The 20,023-nt window shown below is 32.2% G+C and overlaps 1 protein-coding gene across 3 annotated transcripts in view; it reads left to right on the plus strand.

Annotated features, from left to right (window-relative positions):
• The window catches only part of LOC114333418 (lysosome membrane protein 2), a 705,292-nt gene that overhangs the window by 541,829 nt on the left and 143,440 nt on the right, over positions 1 to 20,023 (plus strand). For all 3 annotated transcript variants that reach the window (XM_050645639.1, XM_028283287.2, XM_028283289.1), the window contains 2 exons: positions 395 to 486; positions 4,137 to 4,297. In XM_050645639.1, coding sequence (XP_050501596.1) covers positions 395 to 486; positions 4,137 to 4,297 — 253 coding nt within the window. The remainder of the gene's footprint in view (positions 1 to 394; positions 487 to 4,136; positions 4,298 to 20,023) is intronic.

Here is a 20,023-nt window from a genome sequence, read left to right on the forward strand (position 1 = left end):
CGTTTTGAATCATCGTCATGGAAACCAAGATCGTGGTCATGCTAACTAATTATATTGAAAGTTTGGTTTTGACAACCTTGTCAAAGAATTAATTTGTGTATTTATTTTCATATTAATTAAATTAATTGATTAAGATAAAAAAATATCAAGGCAGGTATAACTGATTAAGATTTGGTCATTTTTTAAAGACTCGTAGAAAAAATATTGTTCCTAACTCTTGCAGAAAGTCTCTTTTCCGCACTCGACTGCTTGCCGAACTCCCGCTTCGTGTCGTTCGGCAAACTGCAGTCGCGTGCGGAAAAGTATGACTTTCTGCACTTGTTAGGAAAATAACTATGACGTACGAATGAGCTGTTTGTTTTTTACCGGTATTTATGTTTTTTTTTTGTTACAGGGTTCGTCGTAGCGATATCACTAGGATGTGTACTTTTTGGAATAATAATCGCTGTTTTCTTCAGTAGCTGGGTTAATTTAATAATAAATTCAGTAAGTATATTACATGTCTAAGTCTTAAGGATGATTTATTTTAGGACGGGGCATGCACGATACGTGTCGTAGAACAATTGAAAGCGCACGTCGCAGTACGTCCCCGGAGTCGCGCCGTTCTATTGTACGATAAACCGGCCAATGCTTTTCATACCAGATGATTCTTTAACGTGCCCCGTAAGAGAGCCGTGTCGTCCAAGTCCCCGTCCTAACATAAATCAGCCTCTAAACGGTACTGTCTCTAGTCTAGTAGCAACATAGGGGGTAGGAATGGCGGTTGTTGACAAAACACCGGTTTTCGGTTATACCGTTTTTTTTAACTACGGTTTAACCTGCCGGTTATAGCCGGTCAAAAAAACCGGTTGTTCCAAAAACCAGTATTCGGTTTTTTTCAGTCACAGCCAATACCCAATAGGTAACATTTACATTGCACTTTAGTTTCCGATACTTCATTCGAATGTATATCAGTCCATATTAGTATAGAAATCAGTCATCAGTGTTGTAAAATCGATTTCAGTCAGCTAAAAATTTCTCATTTACGTGCGGGGGGCGAAACATTTTCCCATTTTTCTCTGAATTCAGTATTTTTTCCACTTATCCGGGTTTCCACCGGTTATTATTTTAAGAAGAAAAAACCGGTTATAACCGGGACAAAAAAACAAAGGGAAAAACCGATTATTGCAGAGGAAAAAAACCGGGTTTAGGTTATAACCGGTAGGTTTTACCATACCTAATAGGGGGTCCCGTGTACACTTTTAGGTCGCCGCAATTTGATGGTGGTAATATAGGTTTTTTGGGTCGCTGAATCCAATGGAAGTGGTCTGGTAGCCCAAATGTGGTACGTTTAATTGTTATTAACAGATTATGGTATAATTAGGTATACTTTAATAATTATTAGAAGCCCTGTAAATAAATTGATAAGGTCTTTTCTGGTGTAATTTTGGTCGCTGAATCGAATGCGGTTAGTCGCGATTACTCAAAGTATGTTCTTATTTTGTTAATAACAAAATAATTGTTTATTCGCCGAGAAGCTCGAACTGCGCTATCTACAGCAAGTTTGTGGTCTTTTTCTTAGTATTTTTTTATCACTTGTCGTGATAGCTTAAACCACGTTCCGACTTTGTTATTAATAAATTATTGCAAAAATAACGGTTTATAGTACGTTCACTCACGGTTTTTACTCTAAATTTTAAAAAACCACTTGGATTGACATGAAATTCGGCATACACGTAGATAACATGTCAGACAAAACAAGTGATATTGTGCTCGCCGTACTCTATTCACTCGCAAATAACTCAAAAATTATTGACTTAGTGAAAAAACTGTATAGAACAAAAGTTGCTAAGAATTAATCAGTTTATCCAATTCCGGACTTATTTTAAAGGTTTCATTTTTCACCCCCTAAGCGGGTGAAACTCACCCCCAGGGTAAAAGCACACGTCGGCACAATATCACTTATTTTGTTTGACATGTAAGCTACGTGCATGTCAAATTTCATGTCATTCCAAGTGGTTTTTTAAAAATTAGAGTAAAAACCGTAAGTAAACGTACTATAAACCGTTATTTTTGCAATAATTTATTAATAACAAAGTCGGAACGTGGTTTAGGCTATCACGACTAGTGACAATTGATTTAGCCTATAAAAATACTATGAAAAATACTACAAACTTGCTGTAGATAATGAATTTCGAGCTTTTCGGCGAATAAACAATTATTTTGTTATTAACAAAATAAGAACACATTTTGAGTAATCGCGACTAGTCGCATTCGATTCAGCGGCAAAAATACACCAGAAAACACTATCAATTTATTTACAGGGCTTCTAATAATTCTTGAAAGATACCTAATTTTGCCATAATTTGTTAATAACAATTAAACGCACCACATTTGGGCTTCCAGACCACTTTCATTGGATTCAGCGACCCAAAAAACCTATAATACCACCATCAAATCGCGGCGACCTAAAAGTGTACACGGGACCCCCTATGTTGCGACTAGACTACTACATAAATTCGAGGTGTGTTACTTTAGTCAATATGCACAATTTGGTACACTCAAACAAACTGTAGTTTTCTAAAGTTTACTTTAAAATGATGTTGTTATTTGTTATATTAATCTATGTACACCTAACAATTGAACATCTACTAAACTGACTAATAAAAATATTGTTGATATATAGTACATTTTAAATGAATAATTACTTCTCTGAATAAATTTAGTAACACCGTTAATCTAACATAATATTAAAAAAATTAAAATAACAGTATTGAACCATATCTTCTTCTTTGAGCACCGTGCCGATTTTAGGCGTGGGTAGCTTCCATAACAGTTTGGCAATATTGTCCTCGATCTTGCGCTTCATGTAACAATTCATCTGATGATAGGCCAGTCCATTGACGAAAGTTTGATGAATATTTCTTCTTTCCAATTCCCCTTTTCTCTCGATCTTTCCGTTGAGTATCAACTGCAGTATCCAGTATCTGTCTGCTATCTCTGATTATATACACCAGATATTTAAGACAACGTGGAATGAAGTAAACACTGCTGTTGTATGTAGGCATATATGAATTTATTAAAATATCCTTAAAATTTATCCACGAAGGAGTGGAATTACAAAACGTTTTCGGTCAAACTGACCATCATCAGTGTAAACGTCCAGTGTACAAGTAATTGAAACTAGCCACTTCAATAGGTATAAAAACCTCAAAAATACATTTTTGTTTAGTTGGTTCGTAACCTCTCACCTGAACACAAGTATTTACCTTGTGCAATTTTCGAGCAAGGATGAAATACATTCACATGTTATCTTTAAATCTTAAGACATCGACTTAATGTCGACCACTGTTCATTATAGAATGTAACAAAAATGTATTTTTGAGGTTTTTATACCTATTGAAGTGGCTAGTTTCAATTACTTGTACACTGGACGTTTACACTGATGATGGTCAGTTTGACCGAAAACGTTTTGTACTTCCACTCCTTCGTGGATAAATTTTAAGGATTTTTTAATAAATTCATATATGCCTACATACAACAGAAGTGTTTACTTCATTCCACGTTGTTATATTGAAGGTATACAGCCAACTACAGGGTTTACTCCCTTTTTAAAGTTTTAAAGATATCTAAGCTTCCATATCCATATTCAGCAACTCCAAAAACCTCCAAGTAATCTGTTTACATCAATTTGGTGCCGATAAATCTCGAACCTCCAGACGACGTGCCTTGGCAGTGATCATGGACACTACGTGCATCGGGGTCGGTTCTGATGCCAAAGTCGTGTTCAGTAACTCAAAATAACCCCCCGAATAACAAAATCTGTCCCTTAGTATGCTTATTTTGACATGTGTATGCACTTTTGGATACATTTAATATACTTTAAAATGCAATTATGCGCTTCCATCTATTTTTCTATAGTAGACTTTTTCCTGAGATTATCCTGAACAAAACGCAAAAAGTTGTCAGTCTCTTGGTGCTCTATATTTAAAAATCCATGTATTGCGGCGTTTTTAGTTCTAAATGCCCTAGTCCCTAGTTTATAAGAGAGGAGCTCTATTAAAGCCTCGTGACAGAAGATAGCCTACTTTTTTTTTAATTTTTTTTGGCTAGTTAGCAATATTAATAATTTTTAAATCTTTTTTTATTTATTTTAGCAAATTAAATTAGTAAATGGTACACAAACGTTCAGTTGGTGGGCCAAACCTCCAGTAGAGCCCAAGATAAGGCTTTATATCTACAACGTTACCAACGCTGATGAATTCCTTAATAATGGATCGAAACCTATCGTCAACGAATTGGGTCCATATGTATACAGGTAAGTACAGTTAGCTTATAATTAATGTAATAAAAATAGATGACTTTAGTAAACTTAATAAAACAACATTGAAATAATTCATTTTCGTCTTTTTACTCTAATTTTTTTTAACATAATTGTAATATAATCTTTAAGGAGGTTTTAAAGAAGAACATTGCTGAACATTTTAGATTTTTTGTTTTTCTGTAAGACAAAAATTGGTTAAGATATGGCTGTTCAAAATTTGCATACACTCGTGATTAGTTACTCGTTCAAACCCTTTTAACTCTGTACAGCCCTTTAAAAAATAAACACTTTTAACCTATGAAACTTATGAAGCGGTAACGAATAATTTCATTCAAAATGCTAATTTGTGGGTGATTTTGACGATTTTTTTACAAAGTAAAGGAGTCAACTTTATTTTGAGCATAATTTGCTTAATTTTAATGCTAGAACTCTTTTAAAAAACAAAAGTAAAGCTTTTCTTAAACGCTTTAAAAAATTTGTGATTAGTTTTCCCCAAAAAGTTCTTAATTTTTTGTTTATTTCACGTTGAAATATTCGATTTAAAATTTGACGAATATGAACCTTAATTTTCATTAGCTACGACTGTGCTTCTACTTGGTCTAAAGCTTTTTTACATACTCAGTTTTATTCACGGTTTTATAGTCTCTCTTTTTGCAAAATTTATTTTTTTCCATTACTTACTCTTTGAGCTATTTTAGGCCTGGATTCCGCATAAGAAAAAAAAGTTGATTAATAGCAAGCTGAAAATTTATTCGGTTATAGTCGATTTAGTCCGTTAAGCCGAAATAGCTTAACTGAGTCTAGTCGGACAAACTTTGATTTACGGGAACATTGGGACAGGGGAAGTTTTAATTGTGGAACAGTTTAAAAATTTGGAAAGTCAGATTACGAAAACGTCCCATGTAATTCGTGGGACAGAACATCCAACTGATTTGTTATCCTTTCATTAAACTATCATGCAAAAATCAGACTGCCAGGCCCGGTCTGGCCAGGGCGGCTGGTCGGCGATCGCCGAGGGCCTCCGGCTCAAGGGGGCCTCCAAAAGCCTCATAAAAGCTGTAAACACTCAAGATGAACAGATCCCAGACGAAGAATCAAACAAAGCAGAAGAAATTTTAAAAGACCGTGAACTCGATTCGGAACCTGAATCAGAACAAGACAATTTTCGTGGTTTCTGCAATGACAGCAAAAAATGTTTCAAGTGTTTGTCATGTGCCTTCTCAGTTCTTTTTGAACTCTCTGGATCAGGATTATTCACTAACTTATATGTAGTTTATAAATTTATCCTAACGATACCCTGTACACAGGTTACATGTGAACGGGTTTTTTCTAAGCTAAAAATAATAAAGAATCGTCTTAGGGCTAGTTTAGGCCAAGACCTTATGTCTAGCCTTATTTTTATGAACATAGAGAGAGACTTGTTTTCTGACATCGACAAAGAAGAAATCATTAATGTCGTGGCCAGTAGTAGTGACGAACTTAAAAGAAAACTGATGGGATAGGCTAGGCAATCGTTGATAAGGCTACTATCACTATGGTAGGAATTTTTGTCGTGTTTATACGGTTAACACATTTTTTTAACTTCTTTATGTAATAATTATTTATGTTATACTTATACTTCTATTACACTAGGCCATATTTTAGTATCAACGTACACTAGGGCGTTGCATTAAAGTTTTGTTTAATATATGTAATGCAGCGTTTTTTAATCAAGTATATTAAAATGGGAAATAAGCCACAATTTTACCTTAAAATGATTTTATTAACGTTTCGACGCCCAAGTCGGGTGTCGTTGTCAAAATACGTTTTGTTGTAGTTTTTGTGTTTTTGTGTCAGCGTTTTTTGCCTTGTGTTTTTATCGACACTAGGCCATATTTTAGTATCAATGTACACTAGAGTGTTGCAATAAAGTTTTGTTTAATGTAAAATGTAGCGTTTTTTTCATTGTGTTTTTATTGTCATGTTAGTAGTTGACCTTTCATTTAACTATCGTTCTGTTTTAGTCAACCATTCTTAAACAGTACTGCGTTTAAAATTGATTTTTGAAGTAGTTACATTTATTAATAAATTAAAATTTGGTGCTGATGTAAAGGTAAAATATTTTAATCATTTTAGCCTCTGGATTGTTGATATACAATGTCAATGTCATTTAGAGGTACAGAATTACCTAACCAAATAGAATCGCTAAGATCTTCAAATTGCATTGTAAAATATTTAGCAATTATTCAATTTCAACCAAATCATTAAAAATTTAAAAGCATTTAAAACCACGTTAGCCGCATGCAGCAAACATAGGCTAACTATTGTTGCCGCGAGAGGACCCCATGGTCCTCGTTCTATTTCCGGGTGGGGGGGGGGGCTCAAATTCACCATCTAGCCGAGGGCCAGACCGGGCCTGCAGACTGCTATTACTAACCAGCACCTGTCATTTGATATGTTCGTCGTGTTTCACTCATTAAAATGCCCAGTTGGTGATAAACACCAGTCTGATTAGAAATCAGAGAGTTTAATGAAAGGGCAACAAATCAATTGGATGTTCTGTGCCGAGTTTAGTCCGCTTCCGGGGGCGTAGGATCATTCTGAGACGGGATTCCGAATCAGAAGGCCCCAATAACGAACCATGTCGAATTTCATGTACTTCGGACGACTTTTACTGATCCTGCAAGGTTTCATGTACTTCGGACGATTGTTATGAATCCTTGGTCTTGGTAAAAAACCGAAGAAAATTACTAAAAGTAGTCCGAAGTGGATGAAATTTTGCACGTTTAGTAGTTGGGGTCTTCCGATTCCGAATCTGCTCTCGGAATTGACCTAGGGCCCCCGGAAGTGGGCCAAACAAAGTGGAACGAACCTCCAGCTACATTTGGGCCCAATTCGTGCCGAATTTAGTCCACTTCCGGGGGCCGTAGGATCATTCTGAGACCGGATTCGGAATCAGAAGGCCCAATTACTAACTATGTCGAATTTCATGTACTTCGAACGACTTTTATTGATCCTGCAAGATTTCATGTACTTCGGACGATTGTTATGAATCCTTGGTCTTAAAACTTCTCCTGTTCCAGTGTTCCCATATATCAATGTTTTTCCGACTGGACACCGTTAAGCTATTAACAAATTTTCAGCTTGCTATTAATCCACTTTTTTTTCTTTTGCGTGATCCAGACCTATTTGTGAAAAACCGTCTAAAACGTTTTTTTTTGTTGAAAAATAAACATATTCATTCGCAAATAACTCGAAAAGTATTGATTTAGTGAAAAAACGCCATAGAACAAAAAAGTTGCTTAGAATTATTCAGTTTATCCATTTCCAGGCTTATTTTGAACGTAATTTTTTCAGCAGGTCAAAAAACGGTCAGCAGGATTATATTACAGTCTATAAGACAAGATTAAAAATTATACATTGCTCCACAATATTGATATGATATGCAATTATTATATAAAGGTAAATTTAATTAATTGTATTTTGCTTGCAGTACTGCATTTTAATAACTAATTTTATTTACTACATACAAATGGTTACGTCTTAATAACATAACCTGAATCTTATTTTTTCTTCTTATTTTTTTGGACTATGGCCTTGACAATTATCCAGTAACCAGGACTAATATAATTCGCCAATATAATTAAAAGTGCGAATAATTTTGCTGAGCGTAGAAACCAGGTGTCACTTTGCCGAACTTGCACGGTCCGAATATGGGAAATTTTCTTTAATTATATGATTATACATTATTATCATATATATCATTATTTATTAATAATTACCATTCGGCAAAAACCAAGATTTTCCATAATGCATCGACCATGTTCCTAGTTAGTCGTTAGTCTAACTTTACTTATATGGTTTTACTATACTTTAAACTAAGATAATAATATGTTTATTTAATTAAAATGTTAAACATTTCAAACAGAAAATTAGAAAAGAAATTTTTCCCATTCTGGTAGGTATAAGAACAAGTTCCGCTAATTTTTATAACCGCTAGGCAAGAAATATGTGTTATGTCTGGACAGAGTCATTACCTACACATTTTTATTGCTTATTTTCTCTTTGTCAGCATCAATGACGAAGTGCATATAAAAAGACACGTGACTTGCAAGGCAATTCCTCTGCATTTTCTTCATACTTTTAGAATTAATAACCACAGACGTTTATATTATTTTCTTCTTTGGAACTTATTGTAATGAATAACAATGGTGCTTATGTTTGTCACAAAGACGTACTGTGAGGTAGAGTGTTTCTAACAGCTTAATGTGATATTCAGTTGTTTACCCAATTTCATCCTTAAGGGGAAGGGTACGTATTTTCGGCTGCAATGCTATTCAAATGGGGATTAATTTTTTTCGAATCCTGAGAAAACTAATAAGTATTTCTGAAAAATTTAAACGCAGAATGAAAGATTACGTTAATAGCGAGGGCAGAAAGTCCCTGAGAACTTCTATAATGTTTATTTTAATAAGTTACAGGGGTGAAAAACTAAGAGAAAATTTAGTGTGATTTTTAATTTCAAATATCTCATTCCAAATAAACTTTTTATTTATTCTAAGGGACTTTCGGCCCTAGGTAATAATTTAGTTTTTCATTCTGCGTTTAAATTTTTCAAAAATATTTATTCGTTTTTTCAAGTTTCGAAAAAAATGGACACAATGTCCGTGGTAATATTTTCCAAATCTATCTTTGTCTTACAACGTACTCAGTCGAGTAGAATATTGTCAGCATATTGTCAGTCTGACAGTGACAATCAGTGACAATTTTGAATATTTGACATGGAATCGGGAATATTTTAAGTTGTTGATTAAATAATATTGATAAATATTCATAAAAATAATTGATTTAAGACGTGAACTTAATAAAAAGTTAATTATTGTGTATTATTTGTGGACGATCCAAGCATACATCAGGATAATATATTCTGTGATCCAAGTAGTTTGTTGTTAATTCAAAATTGTAAGCGTTCCCAATATATTATTAAAAAATCACTTAAACACTTTTCCTCTTTTCTCGATTGGGTATTAGTTTTTGTTGTATATATAAATTATTGCAATCAGTGAATACATAGTTAGTGAAACAATTATCACATTTATTAACTGAATTAATAATTTGCAATTATACAAATAACAGTTATCCAAGAACATTCAAAAGCCATCTCTTTAAGTTAATGATGACATTTTCAAGTAGAATGACATTCTAGTAATGTTTACATATCCACACCAATGTGAATTTTACTATACGTAATTTGCCGTGTAAAGACAGAAAAAGTAAGGACAGCCGTAAAATATTTGCGAATTATGTACCGATGGCCTTAATGTAGATACAATTTATAATATAGTGAGGGACAAATTTATCGAATAAATTCAGTTTTTTTTAGAATGGGCCATTATATAGATAAATACCGATACGGGTCGATCTTTATTTTTGAATTATGATTTTTTGGCATATTTATCATACTAGTGACGTCATCCATCTTGGCGTGATGACTTAATCTATGTTTTTTTAAATGGGAATAGGCGTCGTGTGATAGCTCATTTGAAAGGTTGTTCAATTCTCTATTCAGTAATATAAACATTAATGTCATTATTTGGACACGGTCGCCAAAATAATAATTTTTGGATTAAATTAATTGACGCAAAAAGAAGAATGTATCTATGTAATTTATTTAACTCAAAATACATTTTACTGCTGTCAGAAATAATAAAAAATGTTTATTTTACAAATAAATATTGCTTTTCGCTTAAAATAAATGTCAACAGCCTCCCATCTGCCTCTTAGCAGTTTGAACATTTAATTTACGAAATGAACATGTTTATTTACGAAATAAACATTTTTTATATTTTGTGACAGCAGGAAAATGTATTTTGCCTGAATTAATTTAATTAAAACATTATTTTCTTGGCCACCCTTTATAAATAATGATTTTAATGTTTACATTACTGAATACATTTGAATAAAGAACGCCCAGATGGATGACGTCACTATTATGATATATATATGCCAGAAAATTATAATATAAAAATAAAAATCGACTTGTTTCGGGATTTATCTCCAACAATTCTCCATTTTAGAGAAAATGAATTTATTCCATAATATTGCCCTTCTCTGCGTATATTTACCATTACCGTAATATATTATGGATACCTACTGTGTTCCAACGACAATTTGACCCCCTCGGAAACTCAAAAACCAAGAGTTTCTACAAAATTAAAAAAAAAACGTCAATTTATACTGGGAGTGGGAAGAATTTTCATGCAAAATTCATGCCCTCATATGTAACCCCCTACTGCCCCGCATGAACCCACATTTTTTTTTAAACAGGAAGTGTGGTCGACTGGCACATCATTTGAAAGGTCATGTTTTCTCTACACGACACCTTATTTTTTTGATTCACGTAATAACTTTGAAGATAATTTTAGATTTAACTAATTTATTCGTTGAATATCCAATCTCAATATATAATATTTTGAAGTGTTTGCAACTATACGAAGAGGCTTTGAAAATAGAATGTTTTATTCTATGGAGGTCTTGACGACATTTTATGTTTTTTGTTATTAATGACGTTCTACCGGTAAATTAGTTAAATCCCAAATTATCTTCAAAGTTATTCCGCAAATTAAATAAATAGTTTCGTGTAGAGAAAAAAAATACCTTTCAAATGATGTGCCACTCGATTACACTTGCTTTAAGAAAAACTGGGGGTTGATGCAGGGCAGTAGGGGTTACATTTGAGGGCATGAATTTGGCATGAAAATTCATCCCCCTCCCAGTATAAATTGACGTGTTTTTTTTTAATGTTGAAGAAACTCTTGGTGTCTGAGTTTCTGAGGGGTTCAAAATTTCGTTGGAACACAGTGTATATTTATAGCTATATACAGTTCAGTCCACGAGTCTTTACCCGTGCGTCATTAAGACGAGATAAAACAAATACTTTTTATCTAGCATCATTCTCTCCCACGCATGAAACTAATGACAAACTAGCCACCGCCTGTTATTAAGTAAAGCACATGTTATTTTTATGGACGATCTAGACTCATTGCATTGAAAAGAGATAGGTACAAAGAAAGACGATTGGAGATGTTTTCACATATTTTAAGTACAATTTTTGACGTTTTGTTTTTTTTTACTTTTGTGGCTGTCAGTTTGTTGAATGATTTGCTGTTATTTTTTCGAATTTTTGAAACAGTTGTATTTACAACTAATTTTATATTGGAGTTAGAAATGTTATGATAAGTTTATGTTATTTTACGATAAATTTTGACAAAGTACAAAGCTAATCTCATTGCCATAGTTAAGGAATGCTTGTGTTTAATGTTCCGCCAAAGTGAATAAAATAACAAAAAGAAAATATGTTATTGAATTTTCTTATGAATTGTCTATTTATTTATTAATCAATGATAATAAATAATTTCTTAAGCTACTTCAAATGTAGCTGTAATTATGCACCAAAATTTTAAAGCTAAACTTAAATTTGACATTCTATTTATTTGATAACGTCATATTTTTTACTATAACCCGTGATCGGAATAATACCCACTTTCTGTCACTTGCAGTTGCGTTTAGTAAATTTCCGACTTATTTGGTATGGTTTAAATAGGGCTTTTCATCGATTGTCATTTGTTTCGAGCTTCTGTCATTGTATAGTCTGTGTATAATATTAATATACACGGATTATACGACATTTGACAGAAGCTCGAAACAAATGACTGTGAATGAAAAGTCCTATGATGACGCACGGGTAAAGACTCGTGGACTCAACTGTATTATACAGGGTGTAACAAAAATGCAGGTTATAAATTAAATCACATATTTTCAGACCAAAAAAGTTTGATTGAACCTAACTTACCTTAGTACAGATGTACACGTTAAAAAAGTTACAGCCCTTTGAAATTACAAAATAAAAATCGATTTTTTCCAATATATCAAAAACTATTACAGATTTTTTACTGAAAATCGGCACGTGGTATTCTCATAGTAGGGACATCTCAAAAAAATAATAACAGTGAAATTTATACACCCCGTACAAACTTTATGGGGGTTTTGTTCCATTAAGGCCCCCAAAGTTTTGTGTACGTTCCAATTAAATTATTACTGCGGTACCATTAGTTAAACACAATGTTTTTAAAAGTTTTTTGCCTATTAAATTTTTTGATAAGCCAGTTTTTATCGAGATGGGGCTTCTTTTTTAATATGTTTACATAAAAATTTTATAGGGGCTTTGTTCCCTTAAACGCCCCAAATGTTTGTGAACGTTCCATTTAAATTATTATTGTGGTACCATTAGTCAAATACAATGTTTCTAAAACTTTTTTGCCCCTTAGAATTTTTTTGATAAACGATTTTTTATGGAGATATTAATATGTTTCAAATTTACCTAAGAAATGTAAATACACTAAGGTCTCTATAATCATACTTACCATATAAAAATTTGTGTTGGATTTTACAAATGTTCAAAAGATCTCGATATAAGCTGGCTTATCGAAAAATTACAAAGAGATAAAAAAAGTTTTAACACATGCTGTTTAACTAATGATACCATAATAATAATTTAATTGGAACGTACACAAATATTTCGGGGGGTTTAAGGGAACAAAACCCCAATAAAACTTTTATGAGGTGTACAAATTTCACTTTTATTTGTTTTTAAAGATATTCCTGCCATAAGAATGCCACATGTACATTTTCGATAAAAAATCTCTTACAGTTTTCAATATATTGGAAAAAATCGATTTTCATTTTGTAACTTCAAAAGGCTGTAACTTTTTTTATGTGCACATTTGTACTAAGGTAAGTTAGGTTCAATCGAATTATTTTTGGTCCCAGAACATGTGATTTAGTTTATGACCTGTATTTTTGTTACACCCTGTATATATTTACGAAATGTGTATTTCTGTGTCTCTACATGTATTTGTTTTCTTCGGTATTATATATTCGTCTTTGCCTATTCATTTTTACTCCATATTTATCACAGAAATTTATGTCTAATCTAGTAGCAGGTAGTTTTAGTTGTCCAGCAGAGCTTGCTATAATTACGGTGTCATCTGCATAGTTGTTAATAACATAATAACTCTTCCGTTAATTACTATTTTTCCTTACTTTCAGATAGTAATGCCTCTTCACAAATTATTCACTATATGCATTGAATAGTAGTTGAAACATAATATTCCTCCCTATGAGACATTCCTGCCTTACTTTTCTTTTGATTTCAATTTCTGAATTTTGTTCTTTATCTACTAAAATTTGTGCTCTTTTATTCGAATAAAGGTTTGTATTTTTGTCCGTTTTGTCTATGCTTCTTGTCTTTAGAATTTGGATTAATTTTTCATGTCTTTCTTTGTCAAATGCATTTTAAAAATCAACATTATAAACATCCAGATTGTTCTTCTGTTTTCTTTATTTGCCATCTTCTCTAAGAAGTTCGGCAATCGGCATGCCAATTCGTATTTTCGACACCGCTTTTCCAAATAAATTAGCAAAAGTTTAATTAAACCACTCAAAGTATTTACGCAGGAGATGCGTCTTCTTCCACAACTTCTACCCTGTATTCAACCTTGTATTAATAATTGCAATAAGTTATAATTTTCGCCCCCAAGACGTGTCCCAAGTATCGCAATTTTATAATCCTTTTCTTTTAAACCTCTTTCACTTTTTCTATTCCTCTTAACACCTCGAGATTTGTGACTCTATCCAGCTAATATATTATTCGTAATATTCTTGTAAAAAACCATAATACGAAGGTTTTCAATCTGTCCGAAATATCTTTCTTTAATGTCCAAGACTACAACCTATAAAATCATACGGCACACGTAGCATCGTAGATGTCTGCTACAGACTGCTACAGAATATTTTTTTCAGTTGGTTTAAAGCGTTTCTTGCCTGTCATATTCTTATTTTAATCTCTTCTGCGTACTCATTATTTTCATTAATAATAATTTTTCTATCTAGACATTTATATTTTAGCATTTTATAATTGATTCCCCATGTACTTTTAGGCTTTCTTGGCGTTATTGGGCAATTGGGCATATATGTAATTGGACTAGTTGTGTCTTATTTGAGTTTAGTTGAGTTTAGGGACAATTCATTTTCTTCCCTTACTTCTACCACCCTGTCAATCGTTTGTTGTAAATCCTCACGACATTCTGCTATTAGAATATTATCATCTGCGAACTGTACATTATTGATTGGTCGATCATTTACTTTTATTCTTGTAGTTAATTCTTCGACTGCTTCCTGGATTATTTCGTTTTATTATAAAGTGAACGGAGTACGACAGAACACAGCCCTGTCTGATACCAAATTCAAAACATGTATTCTTTACGGCGATCAGGCTTCGCTCGTTCCAAATCCAAATTATTTCACCTTTTTATAGTACATTCTTAACTGTCTAATTTTAAGCAACTTATGTTCTATACACCTCCGAATTCTATCCTACTGCATGGATGTTAATGAAATTTTGGGAATAGCCTCTACTTATCTCTGTACTCAAAATCTACCCTATGCCGATGTGTGCTTTTATCTTGGGGGTGGTTTCCACCCCTTCTCGGAGGTGGAAAATTTTTTGGTTAAAATAACCACGAAAGTCGCTAGAGGACCCAATTCTAAGCAAAAACTGTTCTATAATATTTTTTTAACTCAATACTTTTTGAGTTATTCTAGTTCTAAGCAAGAACTGTTCTATAATTATTTTTTGAAAACTCAATACTTTTTGAGTTATTCGTGGTTGAAAATTGGCCATTTTCATTCAAAAATTACATCTTTGCGGACGGTTTTTTGCGAATACCCTAAAAACTATGCATCTAATGAAAAAACTATACAAAATATTTTTGTAGCTCATAAAAAAGCAAAGAGATTCGTTCCTTCATAAATCTTTTACTTATAATACAAAAAGAGATATGGTAGGTGAGAAGTTTGTTTTTTTGGTGCATGGTCAAATCGGTGTATTTAAAAAAAATAACTTGACAACAGAGAAACGGTCGATTTTACGAGTATCTGTATACTAATACCTTTTATAGTGCTTGAAAATACCTTTAAAACAAGCAATATTAAATGTCTATCACATTCAAACTAAGCGAGATTTGCTGCAAAAAAGTTGATGGCTAAAGTGTTTTAAGAAAAAATGAGAAGTATAATATCTAACCCCTCATCCGTCAGAATTTAAATGCATCGTTTTCCTTCTACAATACTTTTTAATACAATGTTGTTTTTATGTTCAAACAGTTAGACGGGTTTAAAATGAATGGTTTTAAAAAAATAAGATCAAATTATAGAGCGCATTTTTAAATTTTCTTAAAAATCTTCCTTTTTCTCCATGTAACTTGAAAATGATACAGTAATGAAAAATAAAAACAAAATTTTTAACTAAAAATACCCTACATTTTTGTATATAGTATCTTTTTTTGTATCTCTTATCATTTTCGAATTACATGGAGAAAAAGGAAGATTCTTATAGTCCATGTGGTGAGACCGCTCCCGTCTGGAAAAATTTCTGATTCGGTTTCTTTGTGGATTCCTATTCAAAAATGTCCCCTTTAAACAAATCTGAAGGGTGCCGGGCGGAATTTTTGGGCAGAAATTGTTTACAATTTTTTTTAACAAATACAAAAGATCACGTTTTTTTTGCCCCAGAACATATATTTTTAAGTTTTGTCGGTCATTCTGAACAAAAAAGGTATATTGTAAATTTTCTCAAAAATGAATAGTTTTCGAGTTATAGGCGATTTAAAATCTGAAAAATGCGAAAATACGCATTTTCGAGGCTTAAAAACTCATATTCAAATAAGTATTTTTGAGGTTGCCAGATACTTAAATTGAAGACTAAGGGCCGGTATTTCCAACCTCACTTAAGCCAAAGCTTAGTTTAAGCCTTTGCTTAAGCTTAGATGCCTGTATTTCCACTTCAATTTGAGGCTTAAGCTTAGGCTTAAACCAAATAATTTTAAGCTCGCGCGGGAGTTGGTTTAAGCCTTTGCTTAAAATTTGTTTTCTGTTTTTTGAGGTTATTTCTATAAATTATTAATTAGAGAGTTATTTTGAAAGCCAACTTTTGAGTAATAACGTTATTATTAGATTATTAAATAATAATCTATAAATCTATTAATTTATTAATCGTAATAACGATCATTAAAATTCTTACTACTTTTGGAAGGTGTAGGCACATGGAAATTATTTATTTATACAATGCTTGGTAGGTATATTTATTTTACAGAAATAAACTTACATTCGAATTTGACATTTTAAGGAATATATCCAATAAACAAAATTACAAAGACGGATCTATTGCTTATGCAAAATAACAATAAAAATATAACCAGAGAAAATATAGACAATAAACTAACAACACATGTACCATGTACACAAAATTAAGTAATTGACATTGATACAGATGACAATATAAAATTAAACGTCAACAGTAGTGGTTTTTACCTCAGAACAGTTAGTTCTGGCATTTTGACGTATTCAGAGGTACCAAACCAATTAACTTTACAGTTGAGCATCAGTTTAGTTAAGGAAATGATGGAAATACGACACCCGGCTTAAGCTTCTCCTTAACTTTTGACACAGGCTTAGCTAAGCAAAAGCTTAAGTAGCTATTGAAATACCGGCCCTAAATATTCAGCTTCCAGATTCTGAAGAGTGATCGCGTCTAACTTTACTGTATACCATTGTTTTTAATTGTTAAATATGCGTGTTTATCCGATTTTTTTGCCGGTGCGGCGCTCTCCGTTTCAAAAATCTTCTATTTTCCTCCGAATAATATTTTTTCTAGATTCGTTGGGAAATTCTAAATAAAATAAGTTTGTTGACATTTTCCTTAAAAGTTAATAGTTTTAAAGTTATAAGCGATTTAAAATCGGAAAATTCGTTTTTTTGTCATTTTTCGGATTTTAAAACGCTTATAACTTAAAAACTATTAACTTCTGAGAAAAATGTCAAGAAACTTATTTTATTTAGAATGTCCCAAAGAATCTAGAAAAAATATTTTTTGGGTGAAAATAGGAGATTTTTGAAATTAAGCGCGCCGCACCGTCAAAAAAATCGGATAAAGACGCATATTTAACAATTAAAAAACAACGGTATGAATTAAAGTTAGACGCAATCACTCTTCAGAATCTTGAAGCTGAATGTTCAGCCTTCAATCTAAGTATCTGGCAACCTCAAAAATACTAATTTAAATATGAGTTTTTAAGCCTAGAAAATGCGTATTTTCGCATTTTTCAGATTTTGAATCGCCTATAACTCCAAAACTATCAATTTCTGAGAAAAATTACAAGATACCTTTCTTGTTTAGATTGACCCAAAAAATCTAAAAATATATTTAATATATAATAATTAGTTATAATTAATTATAACTACACTAGGGAGTTTTACTTAATGTTAATTTTATCTAAAAATATATGTTCCATAGCAAAAAACATGATCTTTTGTATTTGTTTAAAAAAATTGTTTAAACAATATCTGCCCAAAAATTCCGCTCGGCACCCTTCAGATTTGTTTAAAGTGGACATTTTTTAATAGGAATCCACAAAGAAACCGAATCAGAAATTTTTTTCAGACGGGAGCGGTCGCACCACATGGCCTATTAAGAAAATTTAAAAATGCGCTCTATAATTTGATTTTATTTTATTCAAAAACCATTCATGTTAAACCCGTCTAACTTTTTGAACATAGAAATAACACTACAATAAAAAGTATTGTAAAGGGAAAACGATGTATTGAAATTCTGACGGATGAGGGGTTAAATATTAAATATACTTCTCATTTTTTCTTAAAATACGTTAGTCATCAATTTTTTGCCGCATATCTCGCTCAGTTTGAATGTAATTGACATTTAATGCTGCTAATTTTAAAGGTCTTTTCATGAACTACAAAAGGTATTACATAGTACCATTATACACGTAAAATCTACCGTTTCTCTGTTATTTCAGATTAAATACACCGATTTGAGCATGCACCAAAAAAACAAACTATTCTCACCTACCATATCTCTTTCTGTATGAAGATTTATGAAGGAACGAATCTTTGCTTTTTTATAAGCCACAAAAATATTTTATATAATTTTTTCGTTAGAAGCATAGTTTTTAGGGTATTCGCAAAAAACCGTCCGCAAATGTGTCATTTTTCAATGAAAATGATCAATTTTCAACCACGCATAACTCAAAAATTATTGAGTTTTCAAAAAAAAAGTATAGAACAGTTTTTGCTTAAAATTAGGTTCTGTAGCCATTTCCGTGGCTATTTTAACCAAAAAATTTTCCACCCCCAAAAGGGGTGGGAGCTACCCCCACGATAAAAGCATACGTCGGCATAGGGTAGATTTTGTTTCTCGATATATTCCCTACTTACTGTGAAAATATCAAGTAGGACGGAATTCGGAGCCAAATAACCTCATTGACTGCCCTAATTATATATAGATACGTTTATTGACAATTTTTACATAGGAAGCACTACATGTCATGTCACAATATAAATAAGTCACTTATGCATACATAGGAAATTATTGTTTAGTTTAAACCATTTATAGATAATTAGCGGATAAATCTGTGAGTAGAGCATTTTACTTTAATATAATATAATAGATAAACTAACAAAAAAAAGTTTCAGAAAAATTTGGTTGAATTTTTCCGAAACAATGCATGTTTTTTATATTGACGCCTATTTAACTTTTGTACAAGAAGAATCTAAACTTAATGAACCATAAAAAATAAATATGGGAGTCGTTGCATAATGGTGCTATAAATATACAAACGCGCTTTAAATTTTTAATCTAAATTCTTTAGTGCTTACATAAAAGTTAATAATCATTATACAATAGCAACAAAAAAAAATGTAGTTAATTACTAATAACATAATGATGAAAGTACCATCATAAACGGTACTAAGATACTGAACCGAAGTTGTATTAAAGTGGAAAGCTTAATAATTAAACAATATTGGCGATGATCCACACATTTTTATAACACTCAAATACGTGGTTTGAAGTTACAGTGGAACCCCGATAAGTCGGCCCCCGATAACCCGGAAGTCCGGCTAACCCGGACCGATTTTCATCAGATAAACATTTTGATTTTCAATATTTTGTATTTTTCAATTTAATTGTGGCTTATTTCCAATCAAAATAGTTAATTATCAGACAAACCTTTCAACAATAAAAATGTATGTATATTTGTATGTATATTTGAGAGATAATGTGTACTTATGTGTGTAATTTGAACTATACGATATTAAAAATGACTCATACCACACGCCGCGGAAACAACAGCCACCTGTCTGTAGTATCTATTCCTTTTTATTTCAAACTGTCAGCATTGTTTAGGAAAGACTATTTAAAAAATTCTTTTATAAACAATGGTCTTTAGTATTGTGTGTCTCGTATTGTTCCCTTCCATTTGCTTACGTTTGGGTTTGGTGCTTTTTTTAGTAATTTTAATGAGTAGGTATTGTGCATATTTATAAATATATTTCATGTTATTTCAATTCTAACGGAGTTTATCTGTAAGTATACCGTATTTTATTAATTTTTACCATATTCTCCGGCTATCTCGGATTTTCGATAACGCGGATCGGTCGCGGTCCCGATTAATCCGAGTTATCGAGGTTCCACTGTACTTAATAATAGGTACCTACCATAAGACAAAAAAAGCAAAGTTTGTTTCCAGAAAAATAATAAATGTGCATAAAAATATTTCATCTACCCAGTTTTTCTCTACGCATTTAGTTCCCTAGGTTTTTTTAAAA

Source organism: Diabrotica virgifera, chromosome 3 (assembly GCF_917563875.1).
Source record: "Diabrotica virgifera virgifera chromosome 3, PGI_DIABVI_V3a".
Taxonomy (NCBI): domain Eukaryota; kingdom Metazoa; phylum Arthropoda; class Insecta; order Coleoptera; family Chrysomelidae; genus Diabrotica; species Diabrotica virgifera.